The 24,108-nt window shown below is 43.6% G+C and overlaps 1 protein-coding gene across 2 annotated transcripts in view; it reads right to left on the bottom strand.

Moving 5' to 3' along the window:
- SLC5A1 (solute carrier family 5 member 1) overlaps window positions 1–21,508 on the bottom strand; it is an 82,578-nt gene extending 61,070 nt beyond the window's left edge. The window contains exons 1-2 of one of the 2 annotated variants that reach the window (XM_083147945.1): window positions 21,308–21,508; window positions 17,071–17,142 (exon numbers count right to left, since the gene is read on the bottom strand). In XM_083147945.1, the coding sequence (XP_083004071.1) occupies window positions 17,071–17,142; window positions 21,308–21,430 (195 nt within the window). In that variant the 5' untranslated portion in view covers window positions 21,431–21,508. Of the gene's footprint in view, window positions 1–3,933; window positions 3,999–17,070; window positions 17,143–21,307 lie in introns of those variants that run through there. The other variant, XM_083147963.1, reaches the window with a different exon arrangement.
- Window positions 21,509–24,108: the final 2,600 nt, after the last annotated feature.

Here is a 24,108-nt window from a genome sequence, read left to right as displayed (position 1 = left end):
TCCATTAGACATTGGAAAAAGTTAGACATGAATTAGACATGCCAACGCACTCAATATCCCGACAACCAACTTTTTTTAAACCGACTTGTTCATACTTTACTATTCCAGTGGGCATAGAGGGAGAATAGAACAGTGTCTGGCGCATGGCAAGCGCTGTGACCCATGCGAGAGGACGCAGTACACTTATATGATGTCCATGAACACACATTCATTTTCCATGTCGTCATTTTATTTGTGTCGTTACTTTTGTCACTGTTGGACTAATGCATGTCTAACTTTTGTTAATGCCTAAATAATGCATGTGTAACTGACTAGACATTGCTTATGAGCTATACTACACACATTTAGTGTTAACTTGACATTTACTCTAAGTCAGGCATGTCCAACGTTGGCCCTCCAGATGTTTTGATACTACACATCCCAGTATGCTTTGCAATAGTTTTAGCATTCTCTAATAGCAAAACTGTGGCAAAGCATGCTGGGATGTGTAGTTTCACAACATCTGGAGGACCAACGTTGGACATGCCTGCTCTAAGTGCTACTCTTTAAAAACAATAACATAACAAACAGATGAGACGTCACTTTTCTTACTTCTCAATATTTAAGACCCATTTATTGGGACTAATGGGCCCTACACACATAGCGATGTGTGCAGGGCTACCTAGCTATGCTAGGTCGGGCTGTGCTGCGCCGCTATCGCCTAGCACACAGAGCTGACAGCCCACACACAGAGCGAGCTGTCAGCTCTGTGTGCTAAGCGAGCAGACAGCGCCAGTGTTCTCCGGTGGGAGAACCCTGCCAATGCCGAGATTGATGGACACTGTCCATTAATCTCGGCCAGCGATAAAGACGTGCGGGGACGCGCACTGCTGCCGATATAGCCCCCACACATACACCGATGTGAGAGCATTTGCTAAGCGACTTTGCCAAACTAAGCAAAATCGCTTAGAAAATGCCTTAATATCGGCATGTGTGTAGGCCGTATAGGGATGGCAATCTTACAAAGTTTGTTATCAACCAGTCAGCATGTAGCTATTATTTATGTGTTACATGCTAAAAAATGATAGCTAGAACCTGATTGGTTGTTATGGGCAACTTCTCTGCCTGCCTTCTTTTAGAAGGTTTGATACATGCTCCACCTTGTCACTTGAAACACTTAATTTATGTGACACCACTGTCACTGTCCCATGTATGATTTAACAAATATGTACTGTGCATTTCTTGCAAAAGTAAATCTGCCCATCTATCTATCAGTGTCTGCTTGTTTTAGGTGGAGATAGAGGAGCACATTTGTCCTAACATTGCACCGTGCTGCAGTGCAGAGGAGTGAGAGACCATAATGAACAGATTTAGTGAAATATAAATATGCCAGGCCTTAAGAGGCTTATTTCATTATCATTTGCTGGCAGCCCCTGAAAATAAGGATTTTTATATCCACATTGTGTCTTTTAATCTCTGATTCATGCCTTTAGAGCAATTACTGATGATTTAGAGCAGTGGTTCCCAACCTTTTTTCTCTCCCATACCCCTTGATTAGGCTTTTTATTGAAGAGTGCCCCCTCTCAATTTGAAATATAGACAGTACTTATGAGTGGAGTGGAAGTGAGCGGTATGCGTATCCTTATGCATATCCTTATATTAAGGAGTAACGGACAGGAATTGTGCCCTTCCGTGTCTGGCCGCTGGTTGTGTATTGTCTCCAGGGTTCCCACTAACACCAGTAGGATTAATGCAGCTGCTTCCTCCACCTGTGTCAGCACAGGGCAGATAATTGGTGATGTCTGAGGGCAGCGTGGGAAGCTTCCCGTGGATTGCTGGTCAGGTAAAAGCACCAGGAGACACTGATGATGCTGAAGACAGAACCGTAAGTGACAAAACATGGTTCTTCTCCATGGCAATGGGTCTTCTTCTGCCATCGAAGTACTTTTTTTCATCTTCCGCCATTACCAATATTATTTTCAAGTACCCCCAACTGGTATGCAGAGTACCCCCAGGGGTACTAGTACCCCAGGTTGGGAACCACTGATTTAGAGCCCTACAGATCTCAGTTTGTGCAGCTGAGTGGGCGAATTGGTGTCAACAGGGCATTGCAAGTATTTGCTGTGGGTGTGCATACCTCCCAACCGTCCCGATAACCGACTGGCCCGGGTTTCGGGGACGTTCCCACATCCCTCCCGCCACCGGCAGTGTCCCGCTGGCGGGGGGGGGGGGGAGTCCCCCTTTAGTTGCTGGTGAGCTGGCCTCAGGACCATACCCCCACAGCGTAAAAAGGGGGATGGCGCATTTATAGACCATGCCCCCTCCCACGGCAAGCCACGCCCCCTAATTTTGGCCGCGAACAAGTGTCCCTACTCGGATAAGCAGAAAGTTGGGAGGTATGGGTGTGTCATGAGCATATTAACAGAATAGCAGGCAGTTCAGGGGTTCGTCAAGGAGCAAACACCTGATTGACTTTAGTCAGGTCTCCTTCACCAAGGATTGAGGCGATGCAAATGTGTTCTGATGATGATGATGACTGCTGTCACCAGCGAATGCATGTGTGTTGCGGTTGACTGAATACAGGTGGAAATTAGCATTTATCAATGGCCGGGAGGGTCCCAGAAATCAGGACCCTCGCCCGGCCCTCTGGAAAGGGGGGCAACCCTCCGGCAGAGCGAGGAGTTTCGTCAGTCAAATGAATATTGTTAGTTTAGCCCAGCCCACCGCAGTGCAATGCCTGCAAAATGGCATTGCACATTGGTGGGCGAGGCTAAAACGTCACCATCGCTCTGACCACACCGCCAAACATGTAGTCACTCCTGTGGCTCCACCTCCGCCTACCCCTTTTTACTCCCGGTGGCCCCACCCCCCTATGCTGGCAGCCAGAAAGTAGGTAAGTATGACTCTATGGTGTAGATTTACTAAGCTTCCAAAAATGAAAATAGGTGATGTTGCCCATAGCAACCAATCAGATTCTATCCATAATTTTCTTGGATGCAACAGAAAAAATTATAGACATAACCTGATTGGTTGCTATGGGCAACATCACCTCTTCATTTAGAAGCTTTAGAAAATTGACACCCATATCTGGTCTTTATTGAGGGTCTCTTTCAGTCTGCACATTGGTTCCAATAAGTGAAGGAATAACACAGGATAAATAAAAAAAAAATACATAGAACTTCACATCAGTTTGATCCTGTTAATTGCTCTGTAAATGTATTTCACATTAACATAACACACATTTGGAAGGGTAACAAAAGCCATCTCTGTATTGCCAGCTCCTGAAAGTCCCCAGCAATAACAAGGAAATAAATGTTTAATAAAAAAAGTGAATGGGACAGGAGGAAGTTTGTTTGAATGAATGTGAAAGTGACTGTGTGGGTGGACTATCGATGTTGCAAACTATTAAGCAATAGGATTTTCTTTTCTTGTACACAGCATTGCCACTGAATGAATAATATATTTTGGGACAGATGTATTAAGCCTGGTTAAGAAGTGTAGATATTTTATTTTATTTATTAACAGTTTCTTATATAGCACACACATATTCCGAAGCGCTTTTCAGAGAATATTTGAACATTTACATCAGTCCCTGCCCCAGTGGAACTTACAATCTATAATACCACATGTACACGCACACAGACATTCTAGGGATAATTTTGGTGGGAGCCTATTAACCTACCAGTATATTTTTTGGGATTGTGAGAGGAAACCGGAGTACCCAGATAAAACCCACGCAAGTATGGGGAGAATATACAAACTCTGCACAGTTAGGGCCATGGTGGGAATCGAACCCATGACCTCAGTGCTGTGAGGCAGTAATGCTAACCATTACACCATCCACTATGCCCCTGACTTAATACATCTGCCTCAATGTCTGGTAAATCCAAGTTTTATAAAAAGCACATTCTATATTATTGGGCAATGTTATGATACGTGTATAAAGATATTTACCTTTAAAGAAACTGCAGGTACTTCCGAGCACAGCGGCCTTTTATCTCCTATTGGTGACAAATGCACCTGCCAACTTGTTTTTTTTTGTTACTGAGATGTTTAGGGCCTACTTCAGCATGGGTCGCTAATGAGATAATTTGCAAATCAAGCAATTATCGAATGCCTGCGCATGAGCAGGTTCAATTAGCAAAGAAATATTCATACACATACTGTAGCAGTCGCATAAATGTTGCAATTTTGCAAGGAACAGTGTTTCTATGTCTGGATGGCTGCTTTCTGCTTGCAGTCCACTGAGTTTTCTCTAATTAGAAATAAATGCTGAATTAGGCCCTCATCTGAGGTGTAATGCTATAGAGGCCACAAGCTCCAGTGGTGAGCGTGCAGTTAAATATAATTACCATGCAGCAACAATGATGTATGTAGCTTACTGCATACTACAACAATAAAGTGTTAATGTGGGTTTGTGCCAGGGCTAAACTATAGAGTAATCTGTATTGTGGAGCTCATAGCGCTCTGCAGGAAAGTAGTGCAACTGGTTGTGCAACTGGCTAAGCTAAATAATAAGTGTGGTTTAACGACAATAATAGTATGACAATGTAAATATAACACAGCATATATAGTGTCATTATGTCCAGGATTCTTCAATTCTGACCTGTTAGAATCCTTTCCCATTACACTAACATTTAGAATTTTATTTTATATTTAATGTGGTTCCGATTCTCAATGTTTCGGTCGACAATCAATAGGTCGACCAGTATTGGTCGACAGTCAATAGGTCAACACATGAAAAGTCGACATGCACTAGGTCGCCATTGACAAAAAGTCGACACAGGCAAAATATCGACATGCCTGTGGTCATCATGTATAAAAGTCAACATAGGTTTTTCGAGTTTTACTTGTGTTAACCGACTTCTTCCTTCTTCACAATCCATGTCGACTACTGAAATTCACTACTTAAATTCACATGTGAGAATAGGAACTGATCACCCATCCACTTGCTTCTGTGGGAAAGCCAAGACTACAAATGAATCGCAGCCTCATGCAGGAGAGCGCTCCCATGATGTGTGCGCATAACCGGAGCAAACGCTGCATGGCTGTTGCAAGGCACATCTGCTATTACACCAGTATTGAAGTAGATGTTTGCATACTGCAATATTATATATATATCTATATATATCTATATATATATATATATAGATATAGATATATATAGATATATATATAATATATATATATATATATATATATATAGGTAATTGTGCAAATATTGTTCTAAGATTTGAAAGTGAGTTAGAATGTATTAGTGGCTGGGATGGTATGTAACCTCTTACCATTTGTTTATCTTAGTTTTTTTTGCTAGTGGGAGAGGGGCACTGGCTGGGGGGGGGGGGGGGTCTCAATCAATTAACTTACAAACAGCTTTTAGTACTTATTGAGGATAGCAGGCTAACTACAGCCAAGGCTGACAATTGAAAGCTGACTATAGATATTTTATCAGATTTTAAGGTAGGAAGATTTTAAAGTAGGGAGAAAATAGTTACCCAACTTCAGCCTGGAATTATCCTGGACTTTAACTGGACAGAAACTGACAACCAACTTGGTATCAAAGTGAAACAGAAGGACAGAAAGCAACAGCAACTCCGAAAACCAAAGGACTGCTTTGAGTGAGGTCACTTCATACTCACAACATACTACTCCTGGCTGCTTAATCTGGCTATTCAGCTGTGATATCACCATTTCTACCTCTGCTAAAACTTTGAATATTACTGTAAAATCTTGAATTGCACTGACAGTTTTGAAAATGCCCAGCTGCTCCTCTAATGCCTCCACCTGTCCTGCTCTTCCATTGATAGTAGGTGTCCCTCACCTAGAGCGTGGTTGCAGGACAGAAAACAGAGAGTTGTAGTAAACGGAGTACAGTCAAAGGAGGGAAAGGTTACAAGTGGAGTACCCCAGGGATCTGTACTTGGACCAGTGCTTTTTAATATCTTTATTGGTGATATTGCAAATGGAATTGAGGGTAAAATGTGCCTTTTTGCAGATGACACAAAGGTATGCAACAGGGTAGACACACCAGGAGGGGTAAATCAAATGATTGAGGATCTAGGCAGATTAGAGAAATGGTCAAGAGAATGGCAACTACAGTTTAATGCCAAAAAATGCAAAATCATGCACTTGGGTCTCAGAAATCCAAAGACTCAATATAGTATAAATGGCACTATAATGGAAACTACTGAGGAAGAGAGGGATCTAGGTGTCACTATTTCAGGGGACTTAAAAGCAGGTAGGCAATGTAACAAAGCAATGAAGAAGGCAAGTCAGATGCTTGGTTGCATAGGGAGAGGTATCAGCAGTAGAAAGAAAGAAGTAATAATGCCACTGTATAGGTCATTGGTACGACCTCACCTAGAGTATTGTGTTCAGTTCTGGAGGCCATATCTCCAGAAGGATATAAATACATTAGAGACTGTACAAAGAAGAGCAACTAAAATGGTGCATGGCCTACATCACAAAACGTACCAGGAAAGACTAAAATATCTTAATATGTATACTTTAGAGCAGAGAAGGGAAAGGGGGGACATGATAGAAACTTTCAAATATATCAAGGGCTTTAACAAGGTACAGGTGGGAGACATTCTTCACAGGAAGAGGAGCAACAGAACACGAGGACATGCACTGAAACTAGAGGGAGGAAGATTCAGGGGAAATGTGAGGAAGAATTTTTTCACAGAAAGAGTAGTTGATAAGTGGAATAGCCTCCCAACAGAGGTGGTAGACGCAAATACAGTAGTACAATTTAAACATGCTTGGGATAAGCATATTGATATCCTTACAAAAAAATAAGGATCAAATATGGTTTGAGGTAATATGTTTAAAAAAAGGGGCAGACTAGATGGGCCAAGTGGTTCTTATCTGCCGTCAAATTCTATGTTTCTATGTTTCTCAACACTTTTCTTCTTGGTCCTCTTCTCTATTTCTACATGTCCTCTCTGGGTGAGCTCATTTGCTCAATCGACTTCCACTATCACGTCTATGCTGATAATACTGAAATCTACCGCTCCTTTCCTGATCTCTCTCCCTCTATCTTCACTCATATTTCCAACTGTCTCTGTGTTGTCTACTCTTGGATGACCCAGAGCTTTTTTATACTTAAAATATCAAAGCCTAAGCTGATCTCTTTTCACCCTCCTGCATAAAACCTAACCATCTCTCATCCGAACCTTCTGTTTATGCTCACTTCTTCCCCTTCTGTGTCACCCCTGTCTGTCTAACCCTCCCCTTTAGAATGTAAGCTCTCACGAGAAGGGCCCTCTCTCCTCATGTGCCTTTCTTAGAATATATAAACCTCTGCCACCCTGATGATTGCTTCAGTGTCCTGTCCCCTGATGCAACTATCCTTATTTACCATGTACTTGTCCTAAATTGTCTTGTACTGTAATTTATCATCTATTTTTGCTCATTTGTGTATTGTTAGGCACTGCGGAACCTTTCTGGCGCCATATAAATAAATGATAATAACAATCTGCAGAGGCATCACAAGGAGGCTGCTCCAAGGTATCATCCAAAGTGTCAGCTCCTGCTCAGTAACAGGAGCCGGGTGCTTTACTGTAACATTACGTGCAGCACCTGGCTTTCAGTGGCGTAACTTTTGTGTGGCAGCCCCTGCTGTGGCTTGGAGGAGCCTGCGCCAGTAGAGCCTGGGGCGCACTGAAAAATACCAGGGAGAAAGTGAAACAGCTGTGGTGCACAACATACCCTGCAGCGCACATCAGCACAGAATGTGTGCTGTAGGAGGCCCTGTGCGGTTGAGAGGGGAGGGAGCGGGTAGCAGAATCGGGTGCAGCCGATGGAGCAGCCTACGCTGCTGTAGGCCCCTTTACACTATGAGTGCAGTTTCAGTCTGCCAGAGCCCCCTTCTGCCACCACAGCTGCCACCTGCCAGACCTCCTTTCCCGTGAGCGCAGCGTCGGAGCACTCACTCCTCTGCCTCCACAGCCACTAGAGCCACTCTTCCGAGGAACTAACACCATCCAGCCCAGTCTGTGGCAGTGCAAAGGAAGGCTTCACTCACCCCGTGTGTACTGTGTCTTGGAGACTCCTATTCACCCTATGAAGCCACATACATGCTGCTGCACCACCCAATCAAGTATCAAAGGTGCGCTTAAACCATGCAGTCCTCAGCACTCTGTGCTAATGTCTCTCATAAAAAATGTCTCTAAAATGCTTAACATCCGTCGCTTTCCAATCTATAGACCCGTGTCCAAAGAGTATTAGATTTCTGTAAAAATAGGGAAACAGAGGGGGTGCCTCATAGTGTAATAATTTTCTTTAATATGCTTTAAAAATGGCCCAGAGGATAATACTTGTACCGAATATTTCCTCGTCTTTTCTGAATGGAGAAACTACCCAACAAGTGCTGGAGAGGAATTGGCTGTAATGAATATGTAAAGCAGTTCTCAGAACCACGCAGACCAGCCCACTGATGAAGTCTGTATGAGGAAACGCGTTTGGGGCTTGGCTGCGTGACACAATTGTGATCCTGCCTGGCAATCGCTTCTGGTTGCTGTATGTGTATGTGGCTGCTGCTGAGTGTTCCCGGCGCACATTGCTGTTCATGGAGGACGGTATGTGTGGTTCCAGTGTCGTGCTGGAGGAAAGCCTGCATGCAGTGCTGTGGCAGTGGTAGATATAGAATCTTGTGGTATTCTAGCCCACAGCAGAGGAAATATTCGGTACGTATAGAGAGGCAGGCCGTATCTCCACCAGTCTGTTCACTAAACCCACGGACAGGAATACCCTATTAAGGTATAACAGTTTTCACCCTAAAGCGACCGTGGATGGGCTACCATACTTGCAATTTTTACGGGTATGTAGGATCACCAGCAGTGAGTCAGAGACAGAGGCACAATTAGCAGCCATGACTAAAAAATGTTTGCAACGGGGCTACCCTCTTAGTATTCTTAGAAAGGCCAGAGAGAAAGCTTTATCTAAGTCCCGCAAAGACATCATTTTTGGGGGAATCATCAAAACAAAAAGATGGCTGCTTCCTTGGGTTAATCGCTTTAATGACAAAAGTATTTACACTAGCAGAAGAGCCAAACAATTATGGCCCATTGTAGCGACAGATCCAGAACTAAAGTCCCTACATAGTAAGAGGTTCATCCCCAGCTATACCTGGGGACGCAGCATTAAAGATCTAGTCTTTAAGACGGATATCTCCAAGTTTAAACAATCCCCAGAACAGCATTTTTTAAGCAGAAAGAATGGATGTTTCCGTTGCCTTGGATGGACAACCAGTAATTATTTGGCAGTGGATGACACTATTTTACACCCACACACAGACAAACGATTTCAAATACGTTGGCCTCTAAGTTTGTGATTTATGCAATAATATGTCCTTGTGGCCTATATTATATACGCAAGACTGAGTGCCATTTCAAGGTACGGATGGCACAGCATCAGACTGCCATATGAGTTGCCTTGAACACCGGTACAGGAGAGCAACCGGTTGCGTGACATTTTGCTACACATAGACATGGCATGGCAACCTTAAATGACAAAATAATTGACCATGTTCCTCTTTCCATTAGGAATACTGCTTCAACTTAAATCCCGATGGATTCATCATTTAAACACTGTACACCCTAGAGGCCTTAATGACTCATTAGGGTTGATAAACTTTATTTAAGTCGATACTAATTTAGTAGTAATTATACCTATTAGGGTGCTGAAATTCACTAAGAGAGAGACAATACATAGGCCCAATGTGATCTTTTAGATTTATTGTTTGTAAATGATCTTATATACTCAGGCTCACCTAATGTGCTAAACAAACCCAGTTTTTTTTTAATATGCTAAGTGTAATCTGATGTATAGTCAATATGTGTTATTTCCGAATGGGACCTTAAGTTCCTCTTTTTTACCCTAGTTTGCTTATTTTATGAGTTACACATACTGTAGTTAATTGTACACTGTTGTTTATGTTCAGCTTCTATGATAGCGGCTGCGCTTGGTTACAGGTTGCTAGGGACGCGGCGCCCATAACCGGGACGTTACATCCGCCGGAAGTGATAGTTGTGGCTGGAGGGCAGAAACGGCGTCGGACGCTGCGGATGGGCCTGTGACCAGAGCGAGTGGGAGACTGGTACAGTAAGTTGTCTTATTTAAGTGTAATCTGTATTTTTTGTATGTGAGTGTAATCTGATTCCATATAGGTGGTCTGTCAACGTTTCATATAGGTGGTGCCTGTCCTTGTGTTTCCCTTCTATGTCACTAAAGATTGTAAGCTTGCAGCAGGGCCCTCCTACGTCCAAGTCTGTCCGTTGTTACCCAGTTTGTTTTATAACTGTCTACTATTGTAAAGCGCAACGAAATCTGCTGCGCTATATAAGAAACTGTAAATAAATAAATATACAATAATTGTAATGTGTATGGGCACCTTAAGGCTGGATACACAATTATTCACCCAATATCAGCTAGATAATTGTATAGTTCTGTAGCAGGAGCTGATAAACAGCACAGTGTCGGAACTTATGAGTGGTTGGCTTAGGTGCAAAACTACATTTTTGGGCCCTCCTCTTCCACTTCAACCCAAGTTCACAATATGCCACACAGCAGTGGGTGGCAGAAGTGAGCCCCTTAGTCTTCAGGGGCCCCGGTGCAATGCACCTGCTGCACCAATGGTAGTTCCACCTCTGAAACAGCACCAACCTCCTGTGTACACCTAAAACACCTGTGTGTAAGATAAACCTGGTTCAGGCCCCAAATATAAAGGCCCTGTGCCACATTTTTTTATAACCTATGGGAGTGTCTGAAAGTCTGCAAATTTTTGGGATTAAGTGATAACTTTTGTTAACCAAACACTACGACTTCAGCTTAAGAAGAATCCTTTGGCGATCTATGAGAACATTTTAATACTTGGCCATGACAAGAAGGCAATTCTCCCACTATTAGTCATTATTGTTACACTTGGGATGAAGGTGCTATTGTGTCATTGGATATTGAATTGCCCTCAATTGCTTGGGGAATAAAAGTATTTTCTGATACAGTTTTTATACCTTGATAGACAGACAACACTCTCATTTATAGAAACTGGTGATTTATAAGGTGTCCTATGGAATGCCCTTCCATGCACAATAAGGCTCCCCGCTAGCCTCTAAACTTTCAAGTGTTCCCTGAAAATTCACCTCTTCAGGCAAGCCTATCATATTTAAGTTCTACGCGCATAACCCTCTGAGGCACTTATGTATTATAAAGCTTCCCTTCTGGACTTGATGGAACGGCTATGCTATTACTAGTGCCTGTACTTGTGTTTCCCTCCTATATCCCTAGATTGTAAGCTTGCAGCAGGGCCCTCCTACCTCCAAGTCTGTCTGTTGTTACCCAGTTTGTTTTATCACTGTCTACTATTGTAAAGCGCAACAGAATCTGCTGCGCTATATAAGAAACTGTAAATAAATAAATAATAAGCTATGAGGGGCTCTAAGTAGAATATTTATTCCAGTAGAAACAAGAGAACAATATGATGATAATTTTTGAATCTACTACTTGGTATTTGATGATGGGGAGGGGGCTGGGTTAATTAGGGATTTTGTGTCTTCTTAATAGATGCCCGAACCAGTAATGGTTTTGGTACTTGTTTCCTAGCACGGCGCCCGTCGGGGTTGATTGCATGTCTTAAGTTAAGGTACTTAAGGCATGCGATGGACGCGATTTTCTGTCAATTACCAGCTTTAATTGCTTTAATAAGAGAAAATCGCGTTGATCGCGTCCATCGCGGGCCATTATATGCGATCAACGTGATTTTACATAGGGAACAATAGGAAAATGGCCAATATGTGTATAAAGTGTGGCGAGTGCACCTGTGAAGTTATGCGCGTGCGCTCGCCACGCTTCGGGCTCGGTGGCTCGCTGCGCTCGCCACACTTTGTAAGATCAACTCCACGCTGACGTGGATAGTGGGGGTATGAAAAGGTCGCTGCGCTCGCCACGCTTCGGGTTGGCTTCAATAGTGGGGTGGCGTTAACAATGGAGGGCCATTTCACCCATCAGGGGGGTTTTGCAATAAAAATGGGGGGTTTGGGGGCTTTTTACATTGAAATCAATGTAAAATTTGGTCTCAGGGACCATTTTACATTGATTCCAATGTAAAAATCGCAATTTTTTCGCCCGATCAATACAATCAAAATCGCGGGCGCCGTGCTAGGAAACAAGTACCATGGTTTTATTTTATGTTGTTGTTTCGCCTTTCTCTTTCCAGTTCTATAAAAGTCTTCTAGCGCAGCTGTATGCAAGATGTCAGACGACTGTTTATTCTTGTTCGTATATTTGTATTTCTTGATGCCTTTTTATATGTATGTGTCCCTACCTTGCGTTACCCTGCTGACTGTATTTTGATACATTTTGTAAATAAATAGATTAAAAAAAAACATAGATCTTCTGTATGGGTTACAAAAGGATCAGTATGTTTACCTGATCTGCAGAGAGATCTGTCATGTGTACCAGGCTTATAGAGTAGTAAATTAGTGCCTAGTGTATTCATGATAACAGTGGCTGTGGCTGTGGCTGTGTAAATGCTTTCATTCATTTTATCTTAGTTACACATGAATATCTAAATAAAGGTATATCCTAAAAAGCTCAGGTGGATCTGTTAAGGAAATAATCACAGAATACAATGTATAGCTCCCCAGTTCTTATGTTACAAATATTCGGTGATTGCCACTATCTACTGAAACTGTATTTATTTACAGTTTCGGTACTTGTTTCCTAGCACGGCGCCCGCGATTTTGATTGTATGCATCGGGTCGGAAAAATTGCGTAGATCGCATCGCATGCCAACCAAATCGCATGCAATGCGATCGACTCGATCGACTCGATTTTTACATTGGAATCAATGTAAAATGGTCCCTGGGACCCGATTTTACATTGATTTCAATGTGAAAAGCCCCCAAAGCCCCCAAACCCCCCATTTGTATAGCAAACCCCCCCTCATGTTTGAAATGCCCCCCCCATTGTTAATGCCACTCCACTATTGACGTGAACCCGAAGCGTGGCGAGCGCAGTGAGCCTGCGAGGGGCGGCGGTACGCGTCCTCCGACCTTTTCATACCCCCACTATCCACATCGTCGTGGAGTTGGTTTTATAAAGTTAACAATGGGGGGTCATTAAACATACTTTACAACCATCATCAATGAGATTTTGGCCATATTGGCCCATTTCCCATTGCCCCCTATGTAAAATCGCGTTGATCACATCGCGAACCATTATAATGGCCCGCGACCGACGCGATCAACCCGATTTTGACCTTAAAAATTATTTAACATTATTCTCTATTAGAAAATCGTGTTGATCGCGTCAGTCGCATCACGGCCCATTATAATGGGCCGCGATGGACGCGATCAACGCGATTTTCTCTTTTACCGGCAAATTAGCTGATGACTGACAGAAAATCGGGTCCATCACGTTGATTGTATGCCTTAAGTACCTTAAAATTAAGGCATACAATCAATGAGACGGGCGCCGTGCTAGGAAACAAGTACCACAGTTTCTTATATAGCGCATCAGATTCCGTTGCACCGTACAATTGTAGACAGTGATAAAACAAACAGACAGACTTGGAGGTAAGAGGGCCCTGCTGCAAGCTTTACAATCTATACAATCATCTGAAAAAAAAATGTTGTTTTCCCTAGGATAACAGATATCACTTTGTTACATATTTAATTTGGAAAAATGAAACAGCCTACTAAATATATAATAGGCACATAGCAGTTATATGTTAAATATTTTTATGTTAGTATTTATATGTTAAGTATAATGTAGTACACTCCAAAAATGAGGCCATTATTCTAATAATCCAATTATTCTGTATAGGAGAATAATGTACATAGGGGGTGATTCAGCATCACTTGGCTCTCAGCATACAGTATTTACGCCGGGACCGATGGTGCGGCTCTGCACATGGGCCTCTCTGCGAACCCTTTGCAACTATCACAGTTGCCGAGGCATTGGCACAGGGGGGATAGGCAGTGGGCATACAGGCATGGGGATGCCCAGTGTTTCCTGGACGTGCCCAGAAAACAGTGTGTACGCCCAAAGAAACGCTGGGCATCCCTATCACATGACCTCAGCACTCGCCTCTGTTCGGCTATCTCCGGCACAGATAAAAGACGGATCAGACTGACTTCTATCTGCAAGCGGGCAAAAAATCATTCGATGGTCGGCGACCATGAAAGGATTTTTAGCCCGTGCAGCCAAACCAAATGGACATTCGGAGGGCGAAGGGGTTCGGGCATTCACTTGCCCAGCGGGTGGCTTTTAAGCACTCGGTAAGCAGCAAATTTACACTGTTTACTGAGCCATGCTGAATCACCCCATAATGTAATCAGAGTATGCACATGAGAATGTGGGAGAGATTCTGAGAGTTGTGGTTCATTATAAAGATATAATGGTGTTTATAATCCGCAACACCTTTTACTAAACATAAAGCTGTTCTCTGACGGAATAGTAAATAAATAACAGGAATTTCTGGATTTATCTGACAATGATGATGTCATCTCTGAAATTTGCATAATTTCAGTGACGTACTGTAATATTCCTCAGGCACAGCGAAACCTTCTCTAATCCTCAGACACAATAGACAATCCTATCTATACTATTGCCATGGCTCTATGTTCAGGGTGTGCACAATCCAAGCCATTGCCACACAAAGAGGACTGGCAACGTGCCTGCCTGTGCATGTATTCATCGCAGACACCAACTAAGTCTCTGGCTACCCTGAGCCTGCAACGACTGGTGCCCAGTGGACAAAAGTAATTTGATGGTGAGCCTCTAACTAAGGGTTTTGAACATATTTGCTCAGCTGTGAAGTGTTCGCACAGGGTACACATCCATTCACACTGCGTGCCCATTCATTTGCAGGGTGGGATTACATTCTAGCAGGGAGGCGCCTCCCTGATTGCTGCCCGCTGCACATTAGCGGATGTGCAATTAGGTCTAAATTACTGGTTGCAACTGCCATCACAAAACCACTGTAGAACATGAACCTGCGCAGTGACAAAAATCATCCCATAGCGTACAATGGCCCTTATTCTGGTTGACTGGGGAATGTAGCAGCCTTGCAAGTCCCCCAGACACTGCCCACTGCTCCCCAGGGTTTTTCCTCATTCTTCTTTCTCCCTAAAGTGAGTATATGAAACTTGACCTTTGTAGGTGCAGGGAAAACTTTGCCCCTAGGGACCAAAAGTTCGAAAATTCAACTACTTTCCCATAATACTCCCTATTTTGAATTTCAGATTTCGCATACTCAATTTTGGGAACAAGAGGAATGGGAAAACCCTGGGGAGTAGGAGTTTTCCGGAAAAAAAATTGTCAGCTGCCCGCCTCCCACACCCGCATCACTGGGCGTTTTGCATGGCAACGTCCAGCATTTTCATAGGAATGCCCATGAAATTCTGACCATTCCCATGGGAGAATCCCCCGGCCCGCCGCCCCACGCACCTCCCACACCTTGCGCCAGCAGTCTTGGGTTCTCCATGGCCACACGCACCCGGCGCATGCACATGCATGCGCATGGAGGACCGAAGGAAGCAGAATAACCACCACTATCCACATCCACATTGCATCCGTCTATTTGGGAAGTTTATTAAGATGGAATGGGAACGGATGCCCCATTCGATGATAAATACGGCTGTTAAAAGCTGTACAGCTGATTTACTTTCAGCCAAATTCGGACAAACTGCCGTTTTTACGAGCAGGTGTACACCATTGATAGAACTTGGCCGTGTGTTCTATGTGTTCTGAATTCGGACTGATTTAGCATCATCCGTATTTTGATGCAGGGAAACTCGACAGCTGAATGTAAATCACTTCATCATCGGACAATACTGATCCTGAGAACATGGTAGCTTAGTAAATTAGCCTCATACACATTTGTACCACAGATCAGCCGTGATTGGCATTCTTAGTAAATTTCCCCCTATGAGTCAAATCCATGTTGCATTTAGCCTGACCCAGACAAGAGGGATACCACCACAAGTGAGGCCATGGAAAAACAGTGAATCTACAGTATGTAAAGGGAAATATATATCAATAAGAAATAAACCTAAACCCCATTAATATACAATGTTATCCAATGTTATCTTTGAACATAAATCACTATACTATGCTATATTTATCACACTCAACACATTTGTGCTCATGAGAGTGTAAAGTGGAAAGTCCAAACTTCAGAAGACATTCTGGGCCTAACATTTAGCTTGCATTGTGGTGCCATCTAGAGATGCTTCATTTATTTCACAGGCGTTCTGGGCTTCATGGATGCAATCATATACTGTAGATGTGTGTGCATTAGTATTTGCGTATAATCAAATTAGCATTTACAGTCCATTTGCAGCACTTGCATTACACATGATGCAGAATCAGACCCAATTTCTTGAACTCTTCTTTCCCAACTCATGTATCCATACTTGCCGACTTTTGATTTTGCCTCTCCGGGAGAAGCTCGGAGAGGACAGCCGAATCTCCTGGTCGGGGGGGAGGGGACAAGGATGACGACTCAAAGCCTGGCCCCCAATCCAACACAGTGATTTGCGGGTCTGCGAGTAGGGGGCGGTGCTAAAATGATGCAAAATTAGGCGATTTCCGTCATTTTAGTTGCGCCCTCTCCCACAGACCTGCAAATTTTGGCATTTCTTTCAGCGGCTCAGGGGGAGGAGCGGGGCTCTGGGGGGCATGTGGGAGACTCGCCCACCTTCCCGGGGGGCCGTGAGGGGGATCCAGTTTTTTCCGGAGGGTAGGCAAGTATGCATATATCAAATTCTTGGCATGCAGAGACTAATTATAATGGATAGCGTAGGTGCAATCAGAGGCAGAACTATCATTGGTGCAGCAGGTGCAGTGCACCGGGGCCCACGGCTGCCCCTGTCTCCCTCTTCCAGTCACCCACTGTTTTTCCCTGTCACCCTGCCTCTCACTGTCACCAACTCCCATGTTGCATATTATGAAACTGAGTTTAGGTGTAGAAGGGTGCCCAAATGATATATTTGCACCGGGGCCCACAACTCACAAGTTCCCCCACTTGGTGCAATCCTTTTTCTCAAGTAATAGCACTTATGTCCTCCTAAACTTCAGGACACTTACCGGCCACCACACCATACTGCGTCCTGCCAGGAAGAAGCCTCCTACTGTGCCACGGCTTGTCCGTACCATAGCCTGAAAAACAAGATTGCATTAAACAACTTTGAGTCTTAACCACTTGACATTCATGGATCTCCTTAAGCTCAAGTGCTATTGCATACAGCCCGCAGTACAAATGACTAGGATGTGCGGTAGTGCACATACATTCTTTACAGATTTCAGATTAGTCTTTCTATAGATTGGAGCCGGACAGAATCTCAGGGGTAAGTTTACTAAAGGTTCTAAAATTGTAAAGAGGTGATGTTGCCCATAGTAACCAATCAGATATTGCCTATCTATTGCATCCCAGAAAGGGACATTTACTAAAATGGGAGTTCTGTTTCAGATGGGATGTTGTTATCTGCAACCAATCAGACACTATTATCTTCTTGAAGGTGCCAAATAAATCATTCTGATTGGTTGCCCATAGCAACATCTTATGTGAAATAGAACTCAGATATAGTAAATTTCCCCCAGAATCTGATTGGTTGCTATGGGCAACATCAACTCTTTTTAGAACCTTTATCAAATTTACTCCTTTGTAGCAGATTGTGCCTGTAGGTTTGCACTATGGGTGTAAGCATAGTTGGTGCAAGGGGTGCCATTGCTATGGGGCACAGAGGCTTATGGAGTCAGGACCCAGGTTATAATGTTGCAAGCCAATCTTTCAGATTTGCCTGCCAAGCAATTGGGCCTCATCCATTGCCCATCATTAATAGTGTGATATTACTTTTTCATTAAGATGTCTGTGCAGTGGATGTTATAATGGTAAGGATGCGCTGTAGTGTAGCATAATAATGAGCTGGAGATCAATGTAATTTGGTGCAAGACAAACTGGAGGGAACTGCAATGTTCCATAATCTGACCTGCTCACTTTAATGTGGAGGGCACTATAAGGTTACGCAATAAGAACTCAAATGTAGCACAATATTACATGGATTCACTATAACGTGGCATGATATGAACGGGTTCACTGTAATGTGGCATAATATGAACGGGGCAGTGTAAAGTGGTGTCATTTGACATGGAGAGTACTCTGGTGTGGCATAATATGAACTGGGAACATGGTGGCATGATATGAACGGGCTCACTGTAATGTGGCATGATATGAACGGGTTCACTGTAATGTGGCATAATATGAACGGGGCAGTGTAAAGTGGTGTCATTTGACATGGAGAGTACTCTGGTGTGGCATAATATGAATTAGGAACATGGGGCATGATTCAGACCTGATTGCTGGGCTGCAAATCTTGGGAGCCCAGCAATCAGGTAAACGCCCCTGTGCATGGCTGCGAATGCGATCGCAGCCATCCACATAGTGGAAAATCCATTATCAATCACTCACCATCGAATGGGTTTCCCCATGTTCGCAGTTGCCGAGTACATCTAGAAGGCTGTGGGGAGATCAGGACTGCTGCTGACATGATCAGCGCCCTCCCTCCCAATGGCCGAGCACTGCCCGCATTTTCTGGGGCACTCCCAGAACACAACAGCGTGCCATCCACAAACACTGGCCGTCTGTCAATAAAGTGGCGAACAGCCAGTGATGACAATCCATCGCTGGCTTTGTTCGCACGGAATGCTTGTGCATACGCAAATACGATCCGTGCAAATGTGCAGCCATTCGATAATCATCAGGGCTGTGATTTCGTACGCATGTCTACGAGCAATGATACTTAGGCCCTTATTCTGGTTCACTCGCAAAGGTAAATTCCTTCTCCAATTGAAGTAAAACTCTACCCAATTCTAATTCTCTCCGCACATGTTACATCTGCCCCCCTGCAGTGCACATGGATTTGTCCATTTGAGGAGGAATTTGCCTTTGTGAGTGAACCAGAATAACGTAGAGAAAGTAAACTAAGAAACATTGATGGTTTATAAAATAAACTAAGGTACTACTATTAATACTGCTATAATATGAAAAATTCCAGAGAGGTGTCTGTCAAGAAGCATTGGAACAAGAGCCCCTCTAATGGGCCCACAAAGTTTTGGCTACGCCCCTGGTTTGTATTAATAGTTTTCTTACTACTTATTTGTCATACTATTTTATCTTGTAGAGCAACTTGTACTTGCACAAACAAAAAAGCAGATTCTGTATTTTGTAGAGCAAGTGTTGCTGGCAAATTAGGAATACACATATCTTCCTTTATATTTGCAGTTTTACAGAGGGTTACAATTGAACATGTGAACTGAACTATCTGGAACTATCTTACCTTGGCTTAGTTAAAAAAAAAAGGTTATACAAATTATTGCTTTATTAGGGGGCAATTCAATTGTTTTCTCCTGCAACTACCACTATGTGCAATTTAATTGCGTGCTAAGGGGGGGGACATTTTTTCACATGGCTTGCTGAGGTGACAAGAAGAAATGTGCCAAAAAACTAAACAGGACTTTAGACGGGTTTACTTGCTGTACATGACTAAACCATGTTTATTTGGGCAGGACAAGTGCGAAAATCAAGAAAAATGTCTGGCAACCATTTGCTATAGCAGCCTCCAATACATTTAAATTCCCACCATTTGACAGAAGTTTAAAACATGCATTTGTAATTTGTAAACCTGGGCTGCAGATAAGTAAAAACAGAACTCTAAAGCATTACACATTAAATGCTGGTAGTGCATACACACTTGTCAATGGCGTCGAGGAAGAGATTGATGGTTGGGGGGGCCACAGGGGGAGCGTCAGCTATGCATTATTGAGGACCCCCCTCACCTGAACATGCAGGACGAGGGAGGGGGTCCTTAATGATGCGCGGGAGCGCGCATTGTTAACAATATTGAGTATACACACAATATCACCTAGTGTGTAATGGGGCTGAAAATTCAAACACATTTGGGGGAGATTTATCTGTCATTATACAAACTAAAAGGGAGATTTAGGGGCCAATTTATCACCATCTGCATACTCAAATTCGGATATGATGTGATCATTTTGGGCCAATTCGCAAAGCGATAATTGAGTGCAGTGCACGGAAGTATGAATTATCGCATGCAGGGCCTGGCCTTGTGATGTGTCTCCACAGCATTATCGGGTTTTAGCATGGCGCTGTAATGTGTGGCTTCCAGAAGAGAGGAGGGTGTCCCATCTTGGAGATTTATCAAAGTGGAGAGAAGTAAAGTACTACATCATTTTACAGGCTGTGGGGCAGATGTATTAAGCATATAAAAGAGATAAACATGAGGGTGATAAACAGACAGCCAATCCACTCCTAACTGTCATTTTTCAAACATAAGGGGGATGCACTAACATCGGCTGCCCCACTTCACCGCACATCATCGGCTAGCATATCCATAATAATCACATATGCACTAAGATAATTATTATTAAGAGTTGCCCTTTGCAGAGCAGCCGGAAACATGACAGAGGGTCCCCAGTGGCTCTTCCCCTCCTGCTGTGTCTGGCTGCTTGCAGGGCTCTCCTCCTCCCTGCACCCAGATGGGGAATTACGTGCTAGGGAGGGGGAGGTCACTGGTGAGGGGGGAGCGGCACGGCCAGTGCAGGGGGGGGTGTTGCGGGGTCGCAAAAAGAAGGCCATAGGCTTCGATGTGGTGATACATCCCCCCATGGCGATAACCTGGCTTTAGTGCATAAAAAATGTGGTCACAACTGCGATAAAAGGGGTTTTACCACATATTTGCTTTAGAGCATCCCGCTTATAGCCTATAACATATCAGTTAGGAGCTGAAAAAAAGTTTGAAAAATTACAGTTCACAGTTGATTGGTTGGAAAGTTCTCCATAACTTGATAAATGTTCCCCAAATTGTATGATTAACCTAAAAATGTATCATAAATTAATTAACATACATATTAGATACACTGACAGATTTCGATTTTATTCTTGAAGGGATACATACTACATATTCTACAGTGCTTGTGGAGATACAGGTCCCAGCATAGGCTGACAATGCCAGCTCAGATTTGTAATGCCATAGCAGCTGGAGACTCACGGTTTGTCTGCCCTTGTTTGACAATTCTCAGTATCCTCTACTTGTATTCAGAGTAATTCATTTAGTAGTAATCTGAGGATGGCCGCATTGTGACCACAATATTTAAAGAAAGGCTTAGTGTTTATGTTTGTTGTTTCACTATCACTGTGACCGCAGAAGCACCCGCTCATCCTCTCAGACTAGTCACTGCTGCGACTTAGAACTAGAGTCACCTATATGTATACATAAACTTCCCAAATAAACCCAGTACTTACCCATAATCCCACCGCCAGGACAACCACAAAATACACCACAATCACAGAAATGTCTGCCGCATTGTTGATAGGAATACCATCATCTAAGAATGGATCTTTTGTTGTACTTGGTGTAGTTGCCATCCTGCCTGCCTCACTCTGTGAGACACTGCACTCAGCTGCCACCAGGTCCCTTACTCTTCCTTCAGGTGTTTCTCTCAGATATGGGGTTAATTATAAACTCATCCCACATAGATTCACCCGCCCCTTACCTCGCCATCAATGTATAACCTGCCCCCTGATTTACTTTCCCAAGCTCAGCCAGAAACTGATAAATCTCACATATCCACTGCATTCGCTGATAAGCTGGAGAGCTGAGCTGTCACCTGTGCTGTGCTGTAGAGGAATGCTTGGAATCAGGCAGCAGAAATGGGTGTGTGACAGGTGATGGCACCTTGGCAGGCAGCTCAGAGAAATTGTGTTTCATTACCTTTACAAATGTTTTAGATACAGGGAACATGCATTGGGTATTGGTCCCACAGGTAGAGGTGTACTACTTACATAAGGAACCAACCTTTATGAATTTCTGCACTATTCATTAATTAGCATGGCTGACATGGATAAAAAAACACTACTACAATTTTTAATAAAAAAAATATATATTATTAGTATTATTTATGTATTATTTTACTACCAGTTTCTTATATAGCGTACACATTGGACCTTATTCTGGTTGCGCTGCTCCCCCTTCCTCACTGCATGCTGAAGAGAGCGGCCACCAGCTGCTGGAAAGTGCCTGCTGCTGAATTCAGGATGCTCTCCTCCCGGGCCCCACTGGTGGATTAAAGCAGTACTGTTCATTCTGTACTTGCGCTGTCAATGTGTACCTGCGCTGTGTAACTGCGCTGTCAGTGTGTAACTGCGCTGTCAGTGTGTACCTGTGCTGTCAGGGCGTTTATCAGAAATGGAAGGGGGGGTGTGGAGTGCAAGAATATTTTTGGCCAGGGTGAGCTACATTTCTAGTTACACCACTGTGTTTGGTTCTTTATTGAGATCTGAATATGTTAACGCAGGCATACTGAAAAATATCTGCAGCTTAATTATTTTACTATACATATATATTTGTAGTGGATTTTGTTTCACTTACAAAAGAAAGCTTAAAATAACAGAGATTTTTCAACATTGCTGCTTCAGACACAAAACCAGTAAATTAAATATGGGTAAAGGGTAGAACAGCGCACACGGTATCAATGATGAAAAGATGAAGTATCAAATAAAATTAACATAATAATAAAAATGTATTATATCGGAAAATAGAATAGCCATCCTCATATGAAAGACAAATATCAACATGCAAGTTGAGTTCAATAAAAAACAATCATGTGATCTACATAACTATAATTCAATGTTTGTGTGTGTATGGATGTTCCGCAATAACTCTCACCTGCTTTAACATATCGTCTTCAAACTTTGCACACTACCGTATCATCTAAAGGTGCCCAAACAAGGTACAATTGGCGGGTGCAATGAGATGTGAACTCCCGCGCATCTCATCGCACAGCTCAAAAAGTATGTGCAGCACATACTTTTTGTCCTAGATTTCATCTCATTGCATTGCAAAATGTATGCGATGTGATGCGATCTAGTGTATGGGCACCTTAGTTCGAAGATGGGCTTAATCGGATGACCCCTTAACGGTGCTGTCATAAGGATTCATGCTATTTCCGTTTTTTTCATGCATTGTGATATGTTGTTGGCAAACGTATAACTTACTGGATACGACCAGGGCCGCTAAAAGCGCCGCCTAGCCCCGTTAAAAAAGGAGTGTGGGCGTGGTCAATGAGAGGGGTGTGGCCACGTCACTGTAAAAAAAAAACATATTTGCAGGGGCAGGCTGTGTGCCAGCACACAGGCTGCTGCAGCTGCCTCTCTCCCCTGCTCAGCACACGGCACTGAGCAGTCTGTACTAAACAGGGAAGAGAGGCTGTGCTGCTGTGGAAGCCTCTGCTCTCTACTGTCTGCAATGGGGGAGGGGGATGCAGGACCCGGACCCCCCCAACCAGAGCAACCCCCCTCTAAACAGCACTGAATACAACACAAAAAACAGACTCCCTTAAGTGGACCCTTAACCCCTTGAGTGGTGGGTTTTCCTGGGGCAGGATAAACCTACTAGGGCAGGCTTAGCCTTCTGCAGCAGCCCCTGATCCTCTGTGGCTGTTTCTGGAAACTTGGAGAATGCCCACGCCACTTAGGGGGGCTTGGAAGCGTTCGGGTGTTCAGGCGCTCAGTCGTTCATCTGTTCAGGCATTCCTGTGTTTGGACACCTGAACACACAAACAGCCGAGCATGGCCGAGCCTCCTCGAGCAACAGGGAGGATCGGCGACTGGGGCAGTGACAGGGAGGATCAGCATCGGGGGATCAGTGACAGGGGGGGTGGTGGTGCACCAGTGGTTCACCACTGGAGACACCAATGGCGCACCCTTTCTTTACAGTGGCATGCCCAGAAATATCTCGGGAGAGCCCACTCCTGTAGTGCAGCTCAGCACGAGAAATTTACAGCCATACCACCAAAGGGGTTTAAAGGCCTATGAGGGTCCATTAAATGAAAACATTTTCACTTTACAAAACTTTTCAGAATTGCGTAAGCATAAAATTTCACCTGTCCGTCGGACTGGCCAAGACTAGAGTCTAATAAAAAAAATAGTAAAAATACTAATCAGCTGGTCTCCTTCTTTGGTCTATCAGTAGATCATTATTGTGAGTCAATCAAGTAAGCAGGTATAATCCCAGCCACTCCCACAGTTGGCAATGGGCGAGTGGT

The sequence above is a fragment of the Crinia signifera genome, chromosome 1, assembly GCF_055691185.1.
Source record: "Crinia signifera chromosome 1, ASM5569118v1, whole genome shotgun sequence".
NCBI classification, from domain to species: domain Eukaryota; kingdom Metazoa; phylum Chordata; class Amphibia; order Anura; family Myobatrachidae; genus Crinia; species Crinia signifera.
The sequence above is the reverse complement of the archived record's forward strand: the minus strand, read 5'-3'. Positions and strand labels throughout refer to the sequence as shown.